Below are 26482 nucleotides of genomic sequence, written 5' to 3'. Positions count from 1 at the left end.
CCGGGCACATACAGCAAGGTTGGCAGACGGTGGTGACCGTCTGCAGGAGGGGCTGATTGACGTGAACCGTAAGGACCGGGGACGGGCGGTGGCCCGCCGGTACCGGATCGGGGAGCGAAGAGAAGCCAGCACCATTCGGCAGGGCGTACGGACCCCGACCAGGCTTGGAGTCACCGTAAAACCGGTCAAATCCATTAGCGAAGGGAACCTCCGGGGTTTCCCAGCAGTCAAGACCCGATTGAAGGCAACCGCTCAAACCGTGAAGGGAAATACAGTCACCGCCAAGGCTACAGTTCCCAGGGCCAGAGCCTGCGGGCAAAAGGGGCTCCCTCAGCATCCATCCAACCTGGGGAGCGGGTTCCCAGTGGGAAGCAATCAGAACCAAGAACTTAACACAGGTGCAGGGAAAGGCAGTCACCGACAACCTACCGGGAGAAGAACCACCGCAGCCGTCTGTGGGACCCGTCCATCCAGCCGTTTGTTTTACCGGAGACTTTGCATTCATCATTGGCTGAGTGAGTACCACCGTGCCATGCGGCACCGCGCTGCCCCCGCGACCCTGCACCTCACCAGGCCCCGTAACCCACCTGCCATTCCTCCCTCACCGGGCCCCGGGACAACCAACCCCCCTACCCACGGAGGGGAAAAACAACATCTAAGCTGCTCCCGGTCATCGCTCCCGGGATCTCCGGACAGAGCAGCGGTGGTGCCCCAACCTCACCACACACCGTGGGTGGCATCACAAACCGACATCCCAAACACCAACAAACCACCCCTTTCACTCACGGGTGAGGAGCGCCCCTCGAGTCCCCGGATCTGGCCCAACGCTCGAGCCACCGAGCAGCAGCAGCCGCAGCGCCGGACCCGAGCGTGGTGAGCGCAGCGCCCCGCCGCCCGCGACACACCCACCATCAGCCCCAGGCATCCCTTAATCTGCAGTGGCGGTCCCCATTGACCGCAATTCTGAGAGTGGCGTCACGACAATCCTCAGAAGGTTCCCTACCTGTGACCAGAACCGTCCCATCACGTGGAGTCCCTGAAGGTAATGCACTGCTACACCGCACCTGTGGGGCTTCACACACACACACTGTATAATGAGGGTTTTAACTCATTTTGCTGCAATACGAGGTAGACTCAGGAACACTGTCTCTTTAAGAAGTCCAGCAGTTTATTAAAACATATTGCTTAAACTGCTCCTCAAACAAAACATGAGCCTCTTGCAGCTTTACAGGCAAAATAAACACTGTTTTCCACTCCGTTTAACTGTGGACTCACCCAAAGTGATCACACATAGATTTGGATACAGTCCTTCACATTAGCGCATTAGTAACTGACCTGGCCAGTATACACACGGCTTTTCAGGCTGTTACCCTCTGCAAAGGTTTCCATCAGCTTTTCAGGAGCTTGAGCAGGGCTCCCATGGATTCTAGGTAGACTGTCTACCTCTCTGAGATCATCAACTGGGAACTGTGACCATCTCTCAGCCGCAGACTTTGGTCAGTCCAGATGCACAGGAGGACTCCAGCTCCCTAAGTGCAGAGCGATCAAAGGTTCCATACACCTAGCCTCTTAGCCAGTGACATCAGGGGAACACTGCAGCCAGCTCTAATCCACATGGACTCCTTCCAGGGGTGCCTCCAGGAAGTGAAGTCCTTCCAAGCACCCATAGGCTCCATCAACAGCACAGCACTATCCCTGCTGGCTGCAGTCTCTCAGAGGCCTCTCACACACAGCCTAATTTAGACTCCACACAGTCTGACTTCCCTCAGTTGTGTTCCATCCAGAGGCTCATAGCTCTCAGGCCTCCGACACACATCCGTGCCTCCAGTACGTGTTTGGTACGTTTTTGCACGTACCAGCGGCACGGAGACATGTAGACCAATGCTACCCTATGGTAGCAGACACACACACGTAAAACCACACGGAACGTGTGTCCGTGTCGTTTGTACGTGTGTGCGTTTTCCCACACGCTCGACATGTCCGTTTTTCGCCGGCATCACGCAGGCACGGACCTGCTAAAGTTCATGGGTCCGTGCCTGCACGGATGGCATACATAGCATGTCCGTGTGCTACACTTACCGTCCGTGTGCGTTTTTTTTTGGTTGTCAGTCAATTTACCTTTTTTCTGTGGTTGTCAGTCAATTTTCCTTTGTCGGTCGGTCTGTATCTCCCCCTGTCCATTACTTACCGATCCCCGATCACCAGCGCGGCGAAGAACAGCTGTGCAAAAGATACGTGGCTTTAATTATTTTGAAAATGCCGGCCGCTCATTATTCAATCTACTATTACCTGCTTCCCCCGCCCACCGGCGCCTATGATTGGTTGCATTCAGACACGCCCCCACGCTGAGTGACAGCTGTCTCACTGCAACCAATCACAGCTGCCGGTGGGCGTGTCTATATTGTGCGGTAAGATAAATAAACAATTAAAAAAAACGGCGTGCGGTCCTCCCCATTTTTGATACCAGCCATGGTAAAGTCACACGGCTGAAGGCTGGTATTCTCAGGATGGGGAGCCCCACGTTATTGGGAGCCCACCACCCTAACAATATCAGCCAGCAGCCGCCCGGAAAAGCCGCATCCATTAGATGCGTTATTTCCGGATCTCCACCCGACTCTTCCCGAATTGCCCTGGTGCGGTGGCAATCAGGGTAATAAGGAGTTAATGGCAGCAGCCCATAGCTGCCACTAACACCTAGGTTAATCATGGCAGCCGTCTACCCAAGATAACTGCAATGTTTAACCTGTTATTAAATTAAATAAACACACACATTCAAAAAATCCTTTATTTGGAATAATTAAAACAAACAAACACCCTCGTTCACCAATTTAATAAAACCAAAAAACTCATCCAGGTCCGCCGTAATCCATGAATGTCCCACGACGCTCTCAGCTCTGCTACATGAAGGTGACAGGAGCGGCCACACACAATGACCGCTCTCTATCACCTCCTAGCAGCAATTGAAGTGAGCTGTGCGATCACCGATGAAGTCAGTCAGGTTACTCGCGGCCACCACTGGATCCTCCACCTGTGACAGAGAGTCACCCAAGTGACTGAAGTGAGCTGCACGATCAGCGAAGAAGTCACAGGTGAGTTGTGGTGTCGGGTAGGTGACTCCAGCTGGCCGCGGGTAACCTGAATGACGGCAGCGCTAATGTCGCCGCTAACTTCAGTTACTCAGGAGATTAGTGGACACCGGTGATTCCATCACGGATGTCCACTAATCAGGAAGCCACACACAGACAGAGCCGTGGTATGACAATGAAGTCGGGTGAGGTTCACCCGAGTTCATTCTCAACGCATGTCTCTGTCTGTGTCGGCTGTCAGCGGGTATGTAGCAACGACATTTTACAACACACACAGATCAACACATATGGACACCACACAGACATGACACGTACGCATACACGGACATTCCACCACGCACACACGGCAAGCATATGCCATCACACAGATGTCACACGTACCGGAGAAACGCCCATAAAAAACGGAAAACGGACCCGAAAAACGGAACGTGAGAGACGTACGTTTTTTATGCGGAAGTGTGTTTTATTCCTCAGAGATTAACAACCTCTCTCAGTCTCAGAGGCTGCTTCTCCTGCAGTGTTGCACCACACACTGCTCACAGACTCCACATCGTCTGCCAAGTGCCAAACAACAGACTCCAATAAAAAACCATGTGGCCTGTCAGCTAGATGTAAAACACACCCATGGGAGGGGTATGTAGGTGGCCAGACCAAATTAACTATAATACAAACAAGTGGCACTACAAGTACAACAACGGCCCTTCAGGCTTCCACCACTTCTGTGGTACATACCGGCCATTAGCAATGTAGCCGGTTGCCATATCACAGTACGCATAAAACATGTGAATGGATCGGCTATGTTGAATAAGTGCTGATGATGTGCATGGAAAAAAGGAATTGCATCAATAGCCAAATAAATAGTGAATATAAGGTGCAACGTGCTATTGGCAAGGTTGTGCAAAAAGCTAAAGAAGAAAAAGATGAAAAGTAAAAAAAAATAAAAGAATATATAAGAAAAATATGACAAAACAGAAAATCTTTTTCTTGTTCACTGAGCTTTTTGCACACCCGTCCCAATAGCACTTTGCACCTTATATTCACTAATCATATGGTTATTGGTGCAATTCCCTTTTTCCATGCACATCAGCTCTTCAGCGTGGCCGATCCAGCCACATGATTTAAGCATACATATATATTTCATATATTTATCTTTCACACACAGGTATATTTCACACTAAACATGCATATTATTAATTAATATAGAAAAATAAGTGTTCATATGATCTATCCCTTGCACTTTATAGTATACATGATTTTTTTTGTTATTCAGCTGATCACTTTCCACTTTAATTGTGCCATTTATGGATTTTTTGCATATTTGCACTTTACAGTATATGGTGCACTTATTCACTTTTATGCCCTTATGTATTTTCTGTATTTAGCAGCTGCTTTTTGGACCATATCTGATCATTAAAACTATTTAAAACTACTTTCCACTTCATGCACTTTCATCCAGGGTTTTCTGTACTTATGTCCTTATAGTATATTACTGATTTATCAGCGTCATATTATTATCATGCTATCCCTCTAGATACTTTTGTTCCACTTACTAACACTGCCGAACTAATAAACTTTTTATTCTATCCTGTGGTGTGTACTTTCCAGCCCTGCCTGCTCTGTTGTTGCTGTGGCAACACGTCTTCTTTGTCTTGTCACTCTCCGCCTATACCATGACGTGTCTGGTGTGGGCGGATAGTGATGATGTCAGATGCTGAGCCCGTGATCCGGAAAGTGACAGCAGGGAGGATGAGAGCTGAACTGTACCACACTAAAGGCTGCTTTACACGGTACGACCGATTGTGCAATTTCACAATCGATCGTACCCGCCCCCGTCCTTTTTGCGTCACAGGCAAATCGCTGCCCGTGGCGCACAAAGTCGGTAACCCCCGTCACACATACTTACCTCTCGTGCGACCTCGCTGTGGGCGGCGAACGTCCACTTCCTGGAGTGGGAGGGACGTTCGGCGTCACAGCGACGTCACACAGGCGCTGGCCAATAGAAGCGGAGGGGCAGAGATGAGCGGGACGTAAACATCCCGCTCACCTCTTTCCTTCCACATAGAGCCGGCGGCGGCCGCGGGAGGCAGTGAGCTGCTCATCGTTCCCGTGGTGTCACACGGAGCGGCGTGTGCTACCACGGAAACGATGATCAATTAAATTAAACGATATTATGGAACCTAGCGAGCAGTACCTGACTCACGATTTGTGAGCGATACTGCGTCGCTAGGAGGTGTCACACAGGCCGGCATCGCCAGCGATGCCGGATGTGCGCCACAAAAACCGTGACCCCGACGATCTATCGCACGATAGATTGTCTGGTGTAAAGCAGCCTTAAGAGGTAAGTGCTCTCATAGATAGCTCACCACTTTACTCCATAGTCACTCACCAGGAAGAAGCACTATGCAAAACGCGCGTTGGGGACCTCCTGACCAACAGGTTGTGTACTACAGGTCTCTGTTTGGATGTTCCATTTCTTCCATAGGTTTGTACCTTTGGCTAACCCAATTTTCTTTGGGGTTATCAGCCATGTACTCCTATCAACCGATATTTGCTATGCAATTTTTCTTGCATCCTTTTCATCTTTATGCGTGGCAGATATTTTCTTTGCTATTTTAGTGCAGATCAAACAATCCTTGTCTCCACGTTAGACATACATCCCAAGTTTTGAAGAACAGAAAGAGGGACAAAGTATGAGGCGCGCGCAGCACACTGTGGCAAATTTTGACCATGCCCCTTGTCTCACCCCAAGCCACTCCCATTTGGCAGTGAGGGATGTTCAGCAGACGCCCCGGACTGTTCATTCATTCATAGTGGGAGCAGGCAGAACTTTCTCATCTTTATGTGGCTTCATTATGACATGTTGCTTTTTTGTGTCTGTAAGGCCGTGTTACAGAAATCTTCTGTAATTTGTTTTCTGTCGCTGTCCGCACCAACTGCACAAGAACAATTTTCGGTGATTATTGCATTTTTGTGTCTGTAAGGCCTTGTTCATATGTTGTAGAAATCTGGTGTTTTTAGTTTTCTGCTAGTGTTTGCACCAAATTATACAATAACAATCTTCTCTGATTAGCAATTTTTAAGCCCCCCCCCCCCCCTTATTTCATGCTTTTTTGGTTTAGATGTGAATCTGAGTTTTTATAGTACAGAAAAGCTGTGGTTCTACACTTAGGGGTATGTGCCCACGAACAGGACTCACTGTGTCCTGGATGCGGCGGGGGTCCTGACCTGCGGGGCCGCGAGTCTCCTCCTCAAGAGAACGCAGGAGACCACAGCTGCTTGTGCCCACGATCAGGGTTCAGTGCGCTGTGGTCTCTCGCTTGTGTTCTCCCTATGGAGGACCTATGCGAATCCGCAGCAAACAATTGACATGCTGCTGTCTGGAAAGCCGCACGGCAGGTCAGTGTTTGCTGCGGGCCGCACACATTATGGACATTGGATTTCTTGAAATCCCATCCACTATGCTAGTACTGTACATCCCAGCATTTTGGATGCAGCTGAAGCATGCTGTATCCAAAACACTGCAAACACTGATCATGTGCACGTACCCTTAAAAAATAACTGCAGTTTTCTCCATGTGTTTTTTTTTCCCAAGCTCTACATAGAAGCCTCTAGAGAAAAAAAAAAGGACCAAAACCATAGGGCTCAGAGGCGTCTTTTCATGAAATCACATCCACTCTGCTTGGACATTTAAACATATCAGAATTTATGTGCACAAAAAGCAGCAGAAAATCCCAGTATTTACGCTACATGTGAACATGGACTAAATGTCCTAGCAAAGTGGATGTGATTTCATGAAATCTCCACCAATTGAGCATCTAAAGACGCTGCTGAACTCTGCAGTTTGGGTGTTTTTTTTTATCTCTATAGGCGTCTTTGTGGAGCCTGAAAAACAATGCAAGCATAAAAAGTGCCGTTACATTTTAAATGCAGAACCAAAGCTTTTCTGTAGTATTAAAATGCATTAAAAACCGGGTCACATCTGCAACAGACATGTATCAAATATAGGGGAAAATGCATAAAAAACGCAGCAAACATGCAATAATCAGAGAAGATTGTTATTGTGTTGTGTGGTGCAGGCATCTGCAAAAAAACCTACCGCATTAATGCTACATGTGAACAAGGCCTCTCCGTTACATTTTTATTACATTTTTTATGGGTTTTAATAGAGAACAATAATCAATTGCGCCATTTTTTTCGCCATTTACTGATCCCTATAAATAATCTGATCACTGTGTTGTTCGGGTTGTTACAATTACAGGGACACCAAATATGTCCATGTTATTTGCTTTGTGATATTTATTATTTTTGAAAAAATGTGCAACCAAAATTACATTATATTATTTGTTTAATTATTTTTAGTAATTTTATTAGAATAAAAAAAAATATTTTATTCTCTCTTTAGGGCTTGTGCGCACGTTGCGTAAATTCATGCATTTACGCTGCATTTAGCACTGCAGCGTAAATGCATGCGTCTTGCGTCCCAAGCACAATCTATGAATATTGTGCATAATCCATCTGCATGTTGCTTTTTTGAACGCAGCGATTTGGATGCTAAAATTCTGATCCAAATCCGTGCGTTCAAAAAAGCAGCATGTCAATTATTCCGTGCTCTTTGGATTTAGGGAAAACAGAGCAGTACACATGGACCTCATTGAAAGTAGAAGTTGTTGAAGTAAAGTTACTGAAGTTGTTGCCTTTTTTTCTCTGTGTGCTTATACCTATTGAAGTTGTTGCCTTTTTTTCTCTTCGTGCTCTTTGGATGCAGCTCCCACTCTGTCTATGGTGGGGGCAGCATCCCAAGCGCATGAAATTGGGATTTATTCTGCTGAAACACTGCATCCATTACGCAATGTTTCTGCAGCGATTTGAAGCGCACATGTGCTGTCAAATTGCTGCAAAAATTTCAGCATTTACGTGCACACAAAGCCTTAGAATACAGGACACGTAGATGCTGCTCTGTACAATGGATCTCTTTGTCCAGTGTAATCTGCTGTGGAGTCAGAGGCTGCAATGAAGGTTCATCTACATAAAATACTCTCCTTCATGTAAGCAGAGCCTGTGGCTTAACAGCTTGAGCTGCTGTCATGTGTTTGAAAGTTACTGGTTTGATTCCAAGGTGGGATGAAGAAGAGAATTTTTTTTTCTCATTTCTTTATATTAGTTTTATAGGAACAAAAGAATCTGACTTCTTCCTTCACCTACATAAAGATGCAGTATATACCTTATCTATCTATATTTCTATGTAACTGAATATTTTGCTTCTGGCTTCTCTGCCTGCAATACAGGTCAAGATTACCACTTTCTCCTATGCCAATCAGTAGAGGCTCAATGTTAGTGCTGCTGCATACGGACAAAAATCTCACAAACACCTGAGTTCTACCTAGTCCAGTTGTGGGAAACCAGAACAGATGAGAATTTAATTTATGCTCTGCTCTTCATAAGTTAATTTAGAAATTGTCTCTTCAATGAAGTAGATGAACTCTAGTGCTGCCTATTTGAGATAGCAATCCTAAGTTAAAAATTATCCTTTAAACAAGCCAAGTTGTCATATGACTTAGGATTTATGCCAGATCAGAACCTCAATTTGCAGACACAGTATTTAGGGATGGTTGTCCCTTGTCAGTGCAAAGTATGAGATCTGATCTCGCTGTGGATATCTTGAAGACTTACATTGTTCATTAATTATCTCCAAAGATGCAAATCTTATTTTTACACTAGCATATGTTTATACAAAATGTTCTACTTCAATTGAATCTACAGAGGCATTATAACCGTGTTGCATATATCTTCTGCCTTTCCAGTGCACATTTAGCATTTTCCTTATTACTATGCTCTACTGACACCTTGTGGATATTTCGTGGAACTGCATTATGCCATTATTTTAGGGAGCATGTTTTTCATTATCTTTAGCATGTTCTGATAAATGTATGTATATTACATTACCTTGTTTGGTTTGTTATGAATGACCTCTCTTCTTTTATTATATTGTTTTAATATTGAAATAAAGTTATGCTTTATGCATCTTTTTTGTGCATTAATTGGCTCCTATACTATTGCGCATGTAGGATATTAAAAAGGTCAGGAATGGATATGGGCAGGGGATACGGATCCTGAACCATTATCTGGTTGAGCTAACAAAAGTCCAGGCAGGGCCTTAAGCGGGCTTTACACGCTACGACATCGCTAATGCGGAGTCGTTGGGGTCACGGAATTCGTGACGCACATCCGGCCGCATTAGCGATGCCGTTGCGTGTGACATCGATTAGCGATTTTGCATCGTTGCAAAACAGTGAAAAATCGCTAATCGGCGACACGGGGGTCCATTCCCAATTATCGTTACTTCAGCAGTAACGAGGTTGTTCCTCGTTCCTGCGGCATCACACATCGCTGCGTGTGACGCCGCAGGAGCGAGGAAGCTCTCCTTACCTGCCTCCCGGCCGCTATGAGGAAGGAAGGAGGTGGGCGGGATGTTACGTCCCGCTCATCTCCGCCCCTCCGCTGCGATTGGGCGGCGGTTCAGTGACGTCGCTGTGACGCCGCACGGACCGCCCCCTTAGAAAGGAGGCGGTTCGCCGGTCACAGCGACGTCGCCGGACAGGTAAGTATGTGTGACGGCTCTGGGCGATGTTGTGCGCCACGGGCAGCGATATGCCCGTGTCGCGCAACAGATGGGGGCGGGTACGCACACTAGCGATATCGGGACCGATATCGCAGTGTGTAAAGTAGCCTTTAGTCCACCTTAGTTTTCAACAAAGAAAAAAAAGCAGTCACCAGAGATGAGGATGGTTTGATGTGCCCTTTAGCCAAACTCTCCAAAATTGAAGTGTAGAGTACGAGAACATTTACATTACATATCAGACAACACTGGCAGAAATATATCAAACGTCGCCATACACTTTACTGATGTTCACAAATGCAGCACAAATGAATTTCAAGTCTTTAGGTTCTTTTCCACTTTCGTATAGCTTCCGATGCGAGCACATCCAAAGCGAGATGCTAATGACCCTCTGCGGCGGGTGTCAGCCAATCTTGCAATTGTATCACAGCTGCGGAGAAGAGGGAGGGAGCACTTTCTCTCCATCTCCTCCCCTGCATTGCACTGCAGTTGTATGACATGCGAGTGCAGTGTGATGTTTCAGACACACCCATAGGCTTGTATAGGGGTGTGTGAGCCGAGACTCGCTGCAAAATGCAGCATGCTGGGATTGCATCGGGAGCACGAATTATGTTGAAGACAAATGAGCAAGAGGATACTGCCTCATTAATTAAAACTGGTGCAAATACAATTCCATATTTTATCGGATCGCACTCGCACATAGAAACCGCAAGTGGAAAAGAGCCCTTTGCCATAGAAACTGCACGAACTTGCTCGTACGGGAGACAGAGAACAGGTTCTACGTAGTAGAGAAGCATTTTGGATTTTCTTTTATGAAACCCAGTTAACATTTGGTTTGGAATTTAAGAGTGAAGTTTTTCTTCATTATTAAAATGTCGGAAATTAATATTATTATACCATCACTAGCCAAAATGTATACATCCCTCAGGTAGATCCTGTATTCGGTTTTATGAGAGATGTTCACACTGGCCTAATATTTTTTACTCAGTTTAATTTACTAGCACAGTTTTTCTCTAAAAAAAACATGATTTTTAGCACACGATATTTCATATGTGGCACACTTCTTCCCCCCTTTTTATTTTTATAAAAGAAAGAAGGAAGGAAGAAGAAAAGAAGAAAAAAAAAAGACAGACGCCAAACACCTCATTGATGTTTAGAAACACAATACAAATGAATTTAGAGCATTTGTCATAGAAACCATGAATTAGACATGGAACAGGTGCCACGTAATAATGGAAAACTTTAAAATATTTAGGTAATAGGTATCTTTTGGATTGGGTTTTGAGAGTGAGGGTTTTTTTTCTTCATCTCTCTCCTCACCTAATGCCAGGTATTGTTATTCAGATTTTATACCGTTTGGTTTTGTAATTTCTATACAGTTAGGTCCAGAAATATTTGGACAGTGACACAAGTTTTGTTATTTTAGCTGTTTACAAAAACATGTTCAGAAATACAATTATATATATAATATGGGCTGAAAGTGCACACTCCCAGCTGCAATATGAGAGTTTTCACATCCAAATCGGAGAAAGGGTTTAGGAATCATAGCTCTGTAATGCATAGCCTCCTCTTTTTAAAGGGACCAAAAGTAATTGGACAAGGGACTCTAAAGGCTGCAATTAACTCTGAAGGTGTCTCCCTCGTTAACCTGTAATCAATGAAGTAGTTAAAAGGTCTGGGGTTGATTACAGGTGTGTGGTTTTGCATTTGGAAGCTGTTGCTGTGACCAGACAACATGCGGTCTAAGGAACTCTCAATTGAGGTGAAGCAGAACATCCTGAGGCTGAAAAAAAAGAAAAAATCTATCAGAGAGTTAGCAGACATGCTTGGAGTAGCAAAATCAACAGTCGGGTACATTCTGAGAAAAAAGGAATTGACTGGTGAGCTTGGGAACTCAAAAAGGCCTGGGCGTCCACGGATGACAACAGTGGTGGATGATCGCCGCATACTTTCTTTGGTGAAGAAGAACCCGTTCACAACATCAACTGAAGTCCAGAACACTCTCAGTGAAGTAGGTGTATCTGTCTCTAAGTCAACAGTAAAGAGAAGACTCCATGAAAGTAAATACAAAGTAAATGCAAACCATTCATCAATTCCAAAAATAGACAGGCCAGAGTTAAATTTGCTGAAAAACACCTCATGAAGCCAGCTCAGTTCTTGAAAAGTATTCTATGGACAGATGAGACAAAGATCAACCTGTACCAGAATGATGGGAAGAAAAAAGTTTGGAGAAGAAAGGGAACGGCACATGATCCAAGGCACACCACATCCTCTGTAAAACATGGTGGAGGCAACGTGATGGCATGGGCATGCATGGCTTTCAATGGCACTGGGTCACTTTTGTTTATTGATGACATAACAGCAGACAAGAGTAGCCAGATGAATTCTGAAGTGTACCGGGATATACTTTCAGCCCAGATTCAGCCAAATGCCACAAAGTTGATCGGACGGCGCTTCATAGTACAGATGGACAATGACCCCAAGCATACAGCCAAAGCTACCCAGGAGTTCATGAGTGCAAAAAAGTGGAACATTCTGCAATGGCCAAGTCAATCACCAGATCTTAACCCAATTGAGCATGCATTTCACTTGCTCAAATCCAGACTTAAGACGGAAAGACCCACAAACAAGCAAGACCTGAAGGCTGCGGCTGTAAAGGCCTGGCAAAACATTAAGAAGGAGGAAGCCCAGCGTTTGGTGATGTCCATGGGTTCCAGACTTAAGGCAGTGATTGCCTCCAAAGGATTCGCAACAAAATATTGAAAATAAAAATATTTTGTTTGGATTTGGTTTATTTGTCCAATTACTTTTGACCTCCTAAAATGTGGAGTGTTTGTAAAGAAATGTATACAATTTCTACAATTTCTATCAGATATTTTTGTTCAAACCTTCAAATTAAACGTTACAATCTGCACTTGAATTCTGTTGTAGAGGTTTCATTTCAAATCCAATGTGGTGGCATGCAGAGCCCAACTCGCGAAAATTGTGTCACTGACCAAATATTTCTGGACCTAACTGTATATTCCGGTCTGTACTATATGTTGTTAACGTTAGTTTTTAACCTTGTACTTATTGGTCTACTAACACGTTTTCAATCACTATCAAGGAATAACTGTGTTTAAATGTCTTGTGTGGACTGACTCATATACTCACCTACTCTAAGATCAGTCTCTGATCGAAACATGTCTTGTGTTTTTCATTGTTTGTGTCTGCTGTTATTCCTGTGAGGACTACAATATTTTTAAAGAAAAAATTATTAAAAAACAGGTTTTATCAGCATACCCTTCTTTGGAAGCTGGATCTTTTTTCCCTTTTCCTGCCTTCATTATGCTGAAACAGCAGCGTGATCATGTGTGCCACCCCTGCAGCGAATCGAACCGCTCGGATCCGGGGATGGTGATCATTCGTGGCTCGAGGGTTTCCGGACCCGGGGGCTTAGGGGCCACACTCAAATGGAAAGGGAGTATTTACAGAGGATTTGGTATAGTTCGTGATGCCACCCATGGTGTGCGGTAATTGGGAGTACAGCCGCTGCCGTTGTGAGTACCCGGGGTGATGGATTGGGGCAGCTAGGTGACGCTGCCCTCCATGAGTAGGGGTAGGCCCCAGGTCTCTGGTGGATGAGATGCGGGGACGCAGTGCAGGGGTCAGTCGGATACTCACTCAGCAATGAAGCAGACGCTGAAAACAGGGTAAACCAAGTCTCTAAATGCCGTTGCCTCTCGAGGGGAGCTCGTCCGGGTCCCGTCCCCTACTGTACTGCCGGTGGTCCGTAACCTGTCTCCTGGCACTAAGTTTTAGATTGTCTGTTGTGGCCCGGTAGCTTGGAGCTATCTGGGCCCCCGCTCCCCACTGTGGCTAAGTGAAGGAGCCTGCTCTCAGGAGCTCACGCTTGGGATTTCAATGGGCTGCTTGTTAGGAAAGCCCTACCCCCCTCATTGCGCTAGTGCCCCCGATCTTTGAGCTTGGTGGGAACAGTCCATAAAGGCCCTGTCCTCCGCAGGTTAATTGCCGGGTTGCCTGAAGCTTCTCCCTGACCTAGGGTCCGTGTACCCTGTCGTGCCTTTGTCGTGTCCCGGACCGGTGTTAGGACCAGGCTGCTGACTGTCCTCCTTGACGAGTCCCAGACACCTAGCCTCAATCCCCTGCGACCGGGGGTCCGACTCCTCCAAGTCCAAACCACCGTCTGCGACCTAGTTTACTTATCCTCAGGGAGCTACAACTCCCAGCTTCCTCAGAGCTCCTCACAGCTCGAGGGCTACCACTCAACTCCGGGGAGCTGCTACTCCCAGCTCCTCACACACTGGCAGCTACTTCTCTTCTGCCTGTCAGCTCTGCTCTGCACTTCCTCCCTCGCTGACTTCCCCCCTCCCACTACTCTGTCTGACCCCTAGGTGAACTGCCCTATTTCTGCTTAAGCAGCCCATTGGTGTGCCTAACAGGTGTGGTGCGAGGTGTAACTAGGATTTGTGAATGCTGGTGGAGGCAGTACTGTAGGATAGAGACCCAGAACCATGGGGGGGTTGAATACTGCACAGGGAGGGCAGTTTGTGCAGTATCCTGTGACGACCCGAATAGTCCAGGGCATCACACATGTGCTTCCTGGACATCGGAGATAAAGAAGGCTGTACTTTGGGGTTAGCTGGACCACCATATTTTTACCTTACTGTCCCATTTTGCCACATAAAAAAACAAACTCGTTCCATTTTAGGAGCAAAGGAGTTTCTCACCCCATGAGATGCTGCATGGGCTCAGGTGAGGCCTCCATAGGTAATGTCGGTACAGTAGCCCATTCCCTGAGAGTCTGGGTTTTATGAAACCTCTGCCAGAAACGGTGAAAAATATGTATTACCAGAGACATGTCACAATCAAGAGAAGGAGGAGTTTTATATGTTACCAACGCCTCCATAACCCTCTCAGATACACTCTGAAAAAAATAGCTTTTGAGGGTCATTCCACTCAGTGTTCATGGACAAGCGCTGGAATTCGGTACAATAATTCTCTGCAGGCTAATTCCCGTTAGAGTCAACATATTTTAGACTGCGCTAAAGATAATTTGTTTGCATCATTATAAATGAGCCCGAGTGCTGAGAAAAACCTGTACACCAACAGCTTTATCTTGGCATTGACCACTTGGTCTTCAAGGCCAAGGTTGAAGAAATTCACAGAATGGCAAGCTGTGTCTGATATAAGGTGTGTATAAGGTTAGATGAAGCCATCCAGGGGGCTAGCGTTGATCAAAAGTATCATACAGCACCTGTATGTGAAGATACACTATGTCAAAGCCAGGGTTAATATGCAATATCGCTTTAAGAAACATTTTTTTGGGATTCAAAGGTATTGTGGTATACACAGTAATCCACTAAGGAGCAGCAGGGGATTGTATGTCCCAGTGGGGTATAAGCAGTCAGGTGGCTGCGGGCGCCTGATGGAAATGTGCTCTGTCTGGATGGCTGTCTGGATGGATGGCCAGACAGCCATCCACATCCAGACAGAGGGGAGGGAAATGATGAGGATAGGGGTTGTAGTTATTCGTGACGCCACCTGTGGTGTGCGGCCACGTTTTTGCCACCGCTGTGGGAGGTCTTCTCTGGGGCGGATGATAACGCAGCTCAGATAGTATAGCTCTCCACAGGCAGAGCTCAGGGCCCAGGGAGGATGTTGGGAGTCGTAGTCCACTATATTAAAGGAACACAGGGTTGGAGGCGGTGAAGAAAGGGAGCGAGACAGGGGTTGCAATCAAAGTACTTTACTCACTGATATGTCGCTGCCTTTAGACTGCCAGTCCCCGCTGTCATGGGCTCAAGCCGATCCCGGATAGTTCGGAGATCAGAACCGGTGGGTTTCTCTGTGAGTCCTTCCTTCCTTCGCTGTTTAGTGTGAGTCCCTGCGGCTTGAAGCTACACTGGGACCTGAGTCCTTGGATTGGCTCCAATCCTGTCCCGTATAGTAGGCGGCGCGAGTCCGTAGTTGGTGCTATCCTTTTGGTCACGACCCCTGGCTCTATATGCTGCTATGCTGCTGTGCCCCGGGCACTTTGTGTGAGCCAGAAGACTTGGAATCCTCTGCCCGGCAGATTCTGCAGGCGGGACGTGCACAGCCAACCAGCCTAGGGCTCCGCACCCTGTTCTCTGTGCGCCCCGGTCCTGAGGAAGCTATATTGTAGCACTCTCCTCAGCAACCATGTCTTCCATGTGTAAGACCTGTTAACATTTACATATATAGGTTAGAAGACTGTGGACTTTTCCTTGTTATGCTGCCACCTGCTGTCAAAACAAAGAACAGCGGGCACAAACCCCCTGTTGCTTGATTTACTTGGTACAGTCCTGAACAGGATGTGAGGAGGAGCTGGTTTTGGTTTGGTAGCTGTTTTATGCAGAGAAGTGTGTGTTCGGACGTGCTGAAGAAGGCAAGGCTGCATTCTGCCCTGCTGAACAAGGTCCAAGTACCTGAGTGCTGCGTGACATCTCCCCAAGACACAGATCCAAGAAAGGCTGGATATGGAGCGAGGAGCCAGACAGCAAGGGCAAATTACAGAGACGGGACAAAGACTGAACTTTAGAGGTGTCTGCCGGCAGAATACGGGCCCCAACGGTGACGAGGTACCCCACGCTGAAACCTGCAGTTAAGTGTGCACACTACTTTTAGTTAGGGACAGATAGGAAAAGACTCTGCACTGTGTTATGCAAGTAAGGTAACAAGGACCCTGCGTTTTTTTTGCTTAATAAGGATTTTTGTGTTTTGCTTTTGGGAGTACAATCTGAGGCTTCCCACCCTTGACAAGCTATTCAAAGTGGTTGTATGTATATTACATTATATCTACTGCTGTGCACATTCCCGCTTTTCTCTCCCTCCGTTCCCGCACTATTCCTCCACCTGTGTTGTGCAATATGTTATTAAATTTGCATTGATTTACCCCCGTGGTTCCGTGCAGTCCTTGCGTATCCCGTTACCTGCAGGTTATTACATTTGGCGTAGTCGGCAGGATACGCAGGCTGGTACGGAACAATGGACGGACAGGGTGGTGTCGCTGATGGAGGTGTTCTAATACAACCTGATGGGGGAATACCAGCAAGGCAGCTGTCCCTGGGGGCTATGCTGACCCATATACCAAAATTTACTGGCAGCAATGTACCTCTCCATGACTGGGCGCAGAGAGTAAGGGGCATGTTGAGAGTAGCAGGAGTGACTGCAGAAAATCAAGGGGAGATATTGTTGATTGCCCTTGAAGGCCATGCTCAAGAGACTATTTTATTGCGCCCTGAGAGTGAACGAAAGACGTTAGAGCAGGTGGTGAAGATTCTTGAGAGAGTGTATGGCGGGAAACCAGAAGCAGGACATTTACAGGCGCAACTGTTCTACAGGCTGCAGGGTGAAGAAGAAGGTCTGCCACAGTATGCAAATGCACTCCAGAGAATAATGAGACAAATGCTTACAGCAGAGCCAGAGCTAGCACAAACCCCCGGTTATGCTGACCGTACCCTACGAGATCAATTCCTCCGTGGGTTACATAACCCCAAGATCAAAGGTGCCCTCCGTGAACGGCTCAGGGTAGAAAAAAAACTAACTTTCCAGGAGATACTGGAAGAAGCAGTCTCCCGCGCACAAACTGAAAACTGCGACCCGCAGAACGCCTGGGGAGAAGTTTGTATGCATAAGATAGTCCCGGGTGAGAAAAACCGAGAACCGAGCCAACTTGAGGCTAAAGTGGATCAGTTACAAGAGACGGTTACTGCTCTACAAGAGTTGCTGAAGAATATGCAAGCCCCGGCGTCAGAAGTAAGAACGACAGCACCGCGGCCAAATACCCGCACGCATACCTATCAAGAAGAGAGGGGACAGATCGAGCAGAGACGATCGAGACCCGCTGGAGACTACCAGTGTTGGAACTGTGGAAATCAGAACCATTTATTCCGACACTGTCCGGAGAGGAAGACTTCTCAAGAAAGACCGCCGTTAAACTAGTGCCTCCCTCCATGGATGGGCACATGGCGGGGAGACCAACTGAGCTTAGAGAAAACCAATGCCCTGAAGATATAGCAGCCAGCACGCCGACGATCATGGCCGAATTTGAAGGGAAAGAAGTAAGATGCTTGATGGATACTGGGTCCCAAGTGACCACCATGCCAGAACAGTTCTTCTACCAACATTTTGGACAAACTGTATCCATTGACAAAGGGGCACATATCAAACTGAGGGCTGCAAACAATCTTCCCATTCCGGTTGTAGGAGTCGTGTGGATGAACATACGTGCATGTGGCCAGAACTTAGGCAAAAAAGGGATTGTGTTAACGGAGGGCCGGTACGACAGAGAGGTGCCGGCTATCGTGGGTATGAACGTCCTGAAAGAATTAGACCAGTTGCTCTTCAACAAGGGGGGCTGTGATTACTGGAAAACGACAGTTGCTAACAGGCCCGCCCAAAAGGTCTTCCAACACCTTATCCGTGCCCGAGGACTGTGGAGGAATGGTGGGAGCCGCTACCCGGTGGGGAGGGTTCGAGTCCCAAGACAGACAACAATTACTCTACCTCCAAATCGTGAGACAGGCCTCACCTTGCCAGTCGGAGCCCACCGTACACTCGAGGGGATGGAGGTGTTGGTGGAGCCTTACCGTGGTGAAGAGAACGGAGATGAACCGTTGGTGGCTCGCACTTTAGCAACAGTAAGAAATGGAAGAGTCCCTTTCCGTTGCGTGAACACCGGTGAACAGGCCTACACCTTGACCTCGGGAGTTGTTCTGGCCCATGTCTACCTGGCGCCTGAAGAGGTGGCGACCGCAGAATCGATTGAATTGCAGCCCATGGCAGGGGAAGCCTGGACTTGGGCTGTTTCTATGGAAAGAAAAGAGAAACCCACTGATCAGTGGAATAGTCGCGTCATCTTAGGGCAGAAGGGAGTGGACCGGAGCCCCTTCACTTCGGAGCAAGCCCAAGCCATAGAAGACTTTATTTGGGAGAATCAAGCCACGTTCTCCCGTCACGCAGAACATTTTGGCTGTATTGACAAGATCCAGCATGAAATACCCACGGGAGATGCCCCACCGATCAGGGAAAGGTACAGACAAATACCCCCAAAGTACTACCAAGAGGTGAAAGAGCTCTTGGCGCAGATGCTGAAGAGCGGGGTGGTAAGAGAAAGTCAGAGTCCATGGGCTGCCCCAATCGTGCTGGTCAAGAAAAAGGATGGGTCTACCCGCTTCTGTGTGGACTACCGCAAGCTTAATGGATGCACGGTTCTTGATTCCTACCCTCAGCCCCGGATAGAGGAGTCCCTGTCGGCGCTGGGAAAGGCACGTTACTTCTCCTCCCTTGATCTGGCCAGCGGATATTGGCAGGTCCCTGTGGCAGAGAAAGACAAGGCCAAGACCGCATTTATTGTACCCACGGGACTCTTCGAGTTCAATCGCATGCCGTTTGGACTAAATAATGCCCCAGGAACTTTTCAGCGCCTCATGGAAAGTTGCCTTGGAGACATGAACTTCGAGGCCACGTTGATTTACCTGGATGACATAGTAGTGTATTCTGCAACCTTCGAAAAACATCTAGAAAACCTGGGTCAAGTGTTTCAGCGGTTACGGGCCCATGGGCTTAAACTGAAACCAAAAAAATGCCGGATCTTTCAGGAAGAGATTGAATATCTCGGACACAAGGTGTCAGAAGCCGGCGTACAGCCCTCCGATGGGAAAGTGAGAGCAGTGCTACAATGGCCCACACCCAGCACAGTGCGGGAGGTTCGAGCTTTCCTGGGGCTAGCCGGATATTACCGTCGCTTTATCAAAGATTTCGTGAAGGAGGCAGAACCTTTGCACGAATTGCTCCGAGGGACTGCGAAAGGACCAAAAGCACAGAAAATTTGCTGGGGACCAAGACAAGCAGAAGCCTTACACTGATTGAAAGAGGCCTTGGTTAGCGCCCCTGTGCTTGCCTATGCAGACTATAACCTCCCTTTTCGGTTGTATACAGACGCAAGCCTCTACGGCCTGGGTGCAGTACTGGCCCAGGTACAGAATGGTACTGAACGGGTGATTGCATATGGAAGTCGGACGTTACGGGAAGCCGAGCGCAACCCCAAGAATTACAGTTCCTTTCGGCTGGAGTTACTGGCACTAGTATGGGCAATAACCGAAAGGTTCTCGGAATATCTCACGGGAGCCCAAATTGAAGTCTATACGGATAATAATCCCCTGGCTCACATCTCCACCGCCAAACTGGGAGCAATGGAACAGAGGTGGCTGGCACGACTCTCCAGATACAATTATGATGTGCAGTACCGCTCCAAGCATGAAAATCAGAATGCGGATGCCCTTTCTCGTGTTACCACCGAAGCCCCAGTGGGGGAGAGAGATGAACAGTTGGAGGAAGACGAAATTCCGGACTTCAGTAAATTCACCGCTCAATTGGTAGAGGCTCGTATGCTGGAAATTACGTCGGGCACGACATCACGCCTGCTTGGCCAAACCAAAGAGGAATGGGTGAAAATCCAGTCATCTGACCCAGAACTGCTTCAAGTGAAAGAGTGGGTGATCCAGCAGCGCAAGCCTAGAAAGGAAATACGGGCCACGCTGTCGCACGTGGCCCTCCAGATTCTCAGCCAGTGGGATAAGCTGTCGGTGCAAGAAGGGATGCTGTATCGGAAGGTGCACCTAGCTACAGAGTTGGAAGTGCGGTGGCAAGTAGTGATACCCCAGAAGATGGCAGTACCATTGGCCCGAGAGGCGCATGAGAAGGGAGCCCATTTCGGACCGGACAAGACTTACCAGTGGTTGCAAAGAATAGTATACTGTCCTCAGATGCTTCGGGCAGTAGAGAAGGCCTGTAAACTGTGCCGTTCCTGTGAGTTAAGTAAAGCTCCCCCACAGCGAGCACCAGTACAGACTATTGCAACCAAAGAGCCATTGGAAGTACTCATGATCGATTATCTGAAGATTGGCCACTCCCACCGGGGCTATCAGTTCTGCCTTGTGATGACAGATCACTTCTCCAAATTTGCGGTGGTGACGCCCACCAGAGATCAGACGACTGAATCAGCTGCTCGAGCCATCAGTGATGACTTTATCCGGGTGTACGGCTGCCCCAAAAGAATACATTCCGACCAAGGGACTTGCTTTCAGGGCGGTGTCATGAGAGAGCTGCAAAGGATTTACGGAATGCAGAAGTCAAGGACTACGCCTTATCATCCACAGGGCAACGGAGCCTGCGAGAGATTTAACCGGACCCTCCTACAAATGCTACGCACGTTAGAGGATGATCGTAACAATCACTGGCCCGGCTATCTCGCAGAACTCGTGTGGGCGTACAATAATCATGTCCACTCCACCACTGGGTACACCCCGTACGTGCTACTGTTTGGAAGAGCCGGAAGAGGCATAGAAGAGCTCAACCTGGCTCCCCCCGAGATCAGTGAAGGTCAGAGTGTGGGTTCCTGGGTTGACTGTCACCGTCGACGGCTGGAGACTATCCATCGAATTGTCACCAAGCGACTGCAAGAAAAGACACATCCACAGCGGAAACCTGTGTGTGAAACCCCGTTCTTGCCAGGAGACCGAGTACTAGTTGCAGAGAAGCACCCGAGAAACAAGTTGAGCGAGCGCTGGAAAACAGAGCCGTACATTGTGATCAGAAGAATCTCGCCCCACGGATCAGTATACGAAGTGAGAGGTGAGCGAAGAGGCAACACCCTCATCCTGCATCGTAATATGCTGAGGCCCTGCTATTCAGAAGACAGGACCAGACAAAGTACCTCGAAGACGATGCCCGTGCCCGTTCCTGTTACCCTCCAAGAGGGCTCTGACGATGAAGAATGGTGGCGGGCCCCGGCCAACCCAGCAGACTGGGAGAGATCCACGCCCCCATCCATTCAAGACACAGGTGCCACCCCTGCAGAGCAGGAGTCACTAATCGCCAGAGATGGGGACGCGAATACTGTACTCCCTGATACGGCGCCGACATCTGGTGACATAGCCGTAGTACCACACCGGACTGAGCGGGCTAATGCTGGTATTCCCCCTGATCGGTACTTGGCAGATGAATTTGTGTGTTCTGCCACTGGATCCTGTTTTAAGACATTGGCTCCCAAGCAACAGGTTGTGAAGCAGGGCAGGAGTTGCCACCGTGTGCCCCTGTGCAGAGTGCCTCAGGAGAGTATCGACCGGGACGGCCGAGGTTAAAGAGGGGGGGAAATGTAAGACCTGTTAACATTTACATATATAGGTTAGAAGACTGTGGACTTTTCCTTGTTATGCTGCCACCTGCTGTCAAAACAAAGCACAGCGGGCACAAACCCCCTGTTGCTTGATTTACTTGGTACAGTCCTGAACAGGATGTGAGGAGGAGCTGGTTTTGGTTTGGTAGCTGTTTTATGCAGAGAAGTGTGTGTTTGGACGTGCTGAAGAAGGCAAGGCTGCATTCTGCCCTGCTGAACAAGGTCCAAGTACCTGAGTGCTGCGTGACATCTCCCCAAGACACAGATCCAAGAAAGGCTGGATGTGGAGCGAGGAGCCAGACAGCACGGGCAAATTACAGAGACGGGACAAAGACTGAACTTTAGAGGTGTCTGCCGGCAGAATACGGGCCCCAACGGTGACGAGGTACCCCACGCTGAAACCTGCAGTTAAGTGTGCACACTACTTTTAGTTAGGGACAGATAGGAAAAGACTTTGCACTGTGTTATACAAGTAAGATAACAAGGACTCTGCACTGTGTTATGCAAGGAAGGTAACAAGGACCCTGCGTTTTTTTTGCTTAATAAGGATTTTTGTGTTTTGCTTTTGGGAGTACAATCTGAGGCTTCCCACCCTTGACAAGCTATTCAAAGTGGTTGTATGTATATTACATTATATCTACTGCTGTGCACATTCCCGCTTTTCTCTCCCTCCGTTCCCGCACTATTCCTCCACCTGTGTTGTGCAATATGTTATTAAATTTGCATTGATTTACCCCCGTGGTTCCGTGCAGTCCTTGCGTATCCCGTTACCTGCAGGTTATTACACATGTCTCACTTGTTCCTTGTCCATCACTGGCTGATGACTGACTCAATGGCTATGTGTATGTCGCCTTACTTCCCGTGTCAAGCTCCTCCCCCCTTGGTTCTTAAACTAGTGAGCAGAGGGTCCACTATATTAGTGATGGCCACCCCCAAGTCTCTACCCTAGCCCAGTCCTGGTTAGAGGGCAACTAACTGTGTTTTGTGGTGGATTGTCGTGGGTTTTTTTTTTACTGGTGATGACCTCCTCTGTATCCGAGATGAATACTGCACCCCAGATGAGGTGCAGTACCCTGTGGCACCTGAAGACACAGGGGCACCACACTTACATTGCTGTCTTGCTCTGCACCACAATAGCTTTAGATGTCTGCAGCATCTGTGGACTTTATTCCCAACAAGCAAACCTAAGATGTCATTGGTCAGCTATTGCAAAGGGAGCTGACAACAATGGACCTTGATGATTTGTGTGCTCAATTGTATTCAGCTTGCAGAATTCCTCAGACAACCATTAATAACCTCATTGATACCAGGCCAAGGTGTGAAAGTCTGAGTATTTCTGCACGCAGCACTCAGATTAGATACTGAAAAAAGTGTGATGGTTTGAAAATTTGGTTTCCAGTTTTTCATTATTTGCATATCAGTAACATGACTATAAGTTAAGTAATTCCACGTTTTCCTTCTTTATACTGCAATTTCAATGTTGATGAGTGTGTGTGTATATATCTATAGATATGTAGAGATATATGTCACAGGCACACGTATATTGGGTGTCAGACTCTTACCATGTAGCAGAGAGCATATGCGAGTTGCTTGACCACTTCTAGCTTCCAACTGATAGGTATAGGGCCTCTCTGTTGCCTTCGCTTCAGATAAAGATCCAATGCACCCAGAGAGGCAAATTCCTGAACCATAACAACTAAAAAAATAATACATATACAAAAATGTCATTTTGAGTTGCAAAACTGTGGTCCATCAAATTACAATACTAATATTTTCTAGGACAACCATTCTATTGTATGTTAAAAATATTGTACCTTATTAACCATAACACTATATTAAAACAATTGCTTTTAAGCCCTCAAAATAACCCCTGCAAAATAAAAGGAAGAATAAGTTGTATTAGCACACATATTTATACTTTGCACATGGCCAGATTACCCTTGTCGTGTCTATGGGTGGCTCTGCTTTAGGCCTCCTTCACAGGTCCGTCTCTCCGGTACGTGTTTGGTCCGTTTCCTCACGTGCTGGAGACACAGGCACATGTAGACCCATTAAAATCAATGGGTCTGCGCTCACGTGCATGTTTTGCCATGGACTGTGTGTCCATGTGGAGCATACATGTGCCCGTGTGCTCCATATGTAGACATGTCAATTTTTCTCCGGCATCATGGGTGTCACACGGACTGCACACGGACCGCACGGAAACACACATGCCTGTGAAATAAAAGTAATTTCTACACTCACCTTCTCCAGCGCTGCTGTCTCTGCCGCTGCTGTCACTTGCTTCCGACCCCTGCTCATTATGCTCATGAATATTCACTCCACTGCGGGCCAGGAGCAGCACCAGCGGGGAGTCGGCAGGGCGGGAGACCGTAGATCAGCACCACGGACAGCAACACTAGGGACAGGTGAGCCGAAAGATCCTGTTCTCCATGTGTTATCCCGGATAGCACACGGAGAACACACATGTGCCATAAGCACAGCACACGGAGGGAAATATGCACCTTTGACACGTCCGTGAAAAACGTGCGTGATTTTCACGGACGTGTGGAAGAGGCCTTAGGAAGAGCTGGCAGCAGTGGTCTGTGACTGCTATGGGAAAGAGCTCTGCTATGCTCACTGGCAAAAATGATACTGCTGGGGGAAAGAGAGGAGAAGTAGAAGGGAGTCCATGCTGTGATAGGCAAGAAAAGGCAATGAGGAAAACTTACTAACATACACCGAAAAAACATTTTCAGATAAAGGCAGAATTCTGGTGCGTTTAACATTTATTGAAAGGGTGGTCCGAAACTAACATTGATTTTTAATTTAATACCTAATACCTTTTCTAATACACTTTAATTTAAAAATCCCTTCAGCTACCTCCTAATCTAAGTGCTTTATTATTTTTTTAGCTACTTCAGTTTCAATGACAATTTGTTTGAGACTTCCCAGTGCATGCTAGGATACTCAAATGGTATGGCACAATCTCTGTCCCCACTCTGAAATTAAATGATGTCCGTTTTAGGGGCTGGGCACAGATCTGCTCTTAAAGAGGATATCCACTAATTTAACATTGATGGCTTACTCTCACGATAGGTATTCAATGTATGATCGGCAGGGGTCCGACATCGGGCACCATGACCGGCTTTAGCTATGTGCGGTCAGGGTGCCGGCAGGCAGAATGCAGAGGGGGCACCGCAGCCACAGGGAGACCGAGACAGCAATTCACTTTCATTTGCTGCTCCCGCTCTGCACAGGTTCCAGCAAAGGGTGCCCTCCCCTCCTCTGGGCTCTGCATCTTTTCTTCTCCCATCTTCACCAGAGAGAGAGGGGAGGGGCGCCTGCACTGCTGTGGCTGGAAAAGCTGCTGGAAATACCTACTGAACTGGAGGCTGGGAAGGAAAGAAGGCTCCTATATAAGTGAACATAATGTGGTGTGTGTCATATCTGTAATGTGTTATGTATAAGATATGTTTGCGTCCTGTATAGTGTGCAATATCTAGCTGTCTGTCTGACTGTTTGTCTATACATCCATTCTATCTATCTATTTGTCTCTGCCTGTCTATTATCTGTCTGTCTATTAGAGAGAGGGGAGCCAGCACGATCTGAAAATGGCATGCATCATATAAAAAGTGCAAATTCACAGATTTATTCCAACTGTACTGTAATATAAATGAGATTTTTAGCAAATAATTGATCAATTCTTTGAGCCACCCCTGCCAACGTCGCGGCAAATCTCAATAGGGGGGTCCTACTCTATATTCTGTATTTCATGTGCCATGCGGCCTCCTAGATAAAGTTAAAAGCAGAACCATAATGGAGAACACATACCTGTAACCTGTATATATAACCGCTTCTATGTTGCAAAAGAGGCAATTGTGGATAGAGGCCAGCCCAGGTCCCAGCATGTGGAGCAATCTCTACACATACCAGGACTATATCAGAACTGACCCTCCCAGTGCCAGACAGCAACCATTGATAAAGGCGGACCAGATCCAAGTGTGGTGCTTAATTAGCACTGCCTGTGGAAAGGGGTGAGGTAACTGAATCTGAACAGCTACCAACAGGAGGAATACATTGCAAACCAAAATCAGGCGTGCATGGTATGGTGATGGTCAGTCACCAGAAATTGTAGCATAACTACAGTCATAACAGAGAAAAAGGAGCCAGCACGATCTGAAATTTTTTTATTATAGTACAGTTGGAATAAATCTGTGGATTTTCACTTTTTATATGATGCATGCCAATTTCAGATCGTGCTGGCTCCTTTTTCTCTGTCTGTCTATTGACTATCATCTATTTATTAATCTATCCATCTATCCTATTTGTCTATTATCTATCAATCAATCAGTCTGCTGTCTGTCTATTACCTCTATCTGTCTGTCTATCTATCTATTTATCTATCTGATATCTCTTTGTATTACTATCATCTATCCAACATCAGTCTGGCGCACTGAGACACCGGTCATTGCCCCAGTAGGCGTCTGAACCGGATATGTGCCGCCCCTGCAGCGGTCGAACCGCTCGGATCCGGGGGTGGCTGCTGCTGTGGCTCAAGGGTCTCCGGACCCGGGGGCTTACGGCCACTTCAAATGA

The 26482-nt window shown here is 47.3% G+C and overlaps 1 protein-coding gene across 1 annotated transcript in view; it reads right to left on the bottom strand.

Moving 5' to 3' along the window:
* The window catches only part of JAK3 (Janus kinase 3), a 482226-nt gene that overhangs the window by 194910 nt on the left and 260834 nt on the right, over window positions 1-26482 (bottom strand). The window contains exon 14 of the mRNA XM_075314904.1: window positions 23467-23600. Within this exon, the coding sequence (XP_075171019.1) occupies window positions 23467-23600 (134 nt within the window). The remainder of the gene's footprint in view (window positions 1-23466; window positions 23601-26482) is intronic.

This window comes from Anomaloglossus baeobatrachus, chromosome 1 (genome assembly GCF_048569485.1).
Source record: "Anomaloglossus baeobatrachus isolate aAnoBae1 chromosome 1, aAnoBae1.hap1, whole genome shotgun sequence".
Classification (NCBI taxonomy): domain Eukaryota; kingdom Metazoa; phylum Chordata; class Amphibia; order Anura; family Aromobatidae; genus Anomaloglossus; species Anomaloglossus baeobatrachus.
Note: the sequence above shows the minus strand (reverse complement) of the source record. Positions and strands in the feature narration are given on the sequence as shown.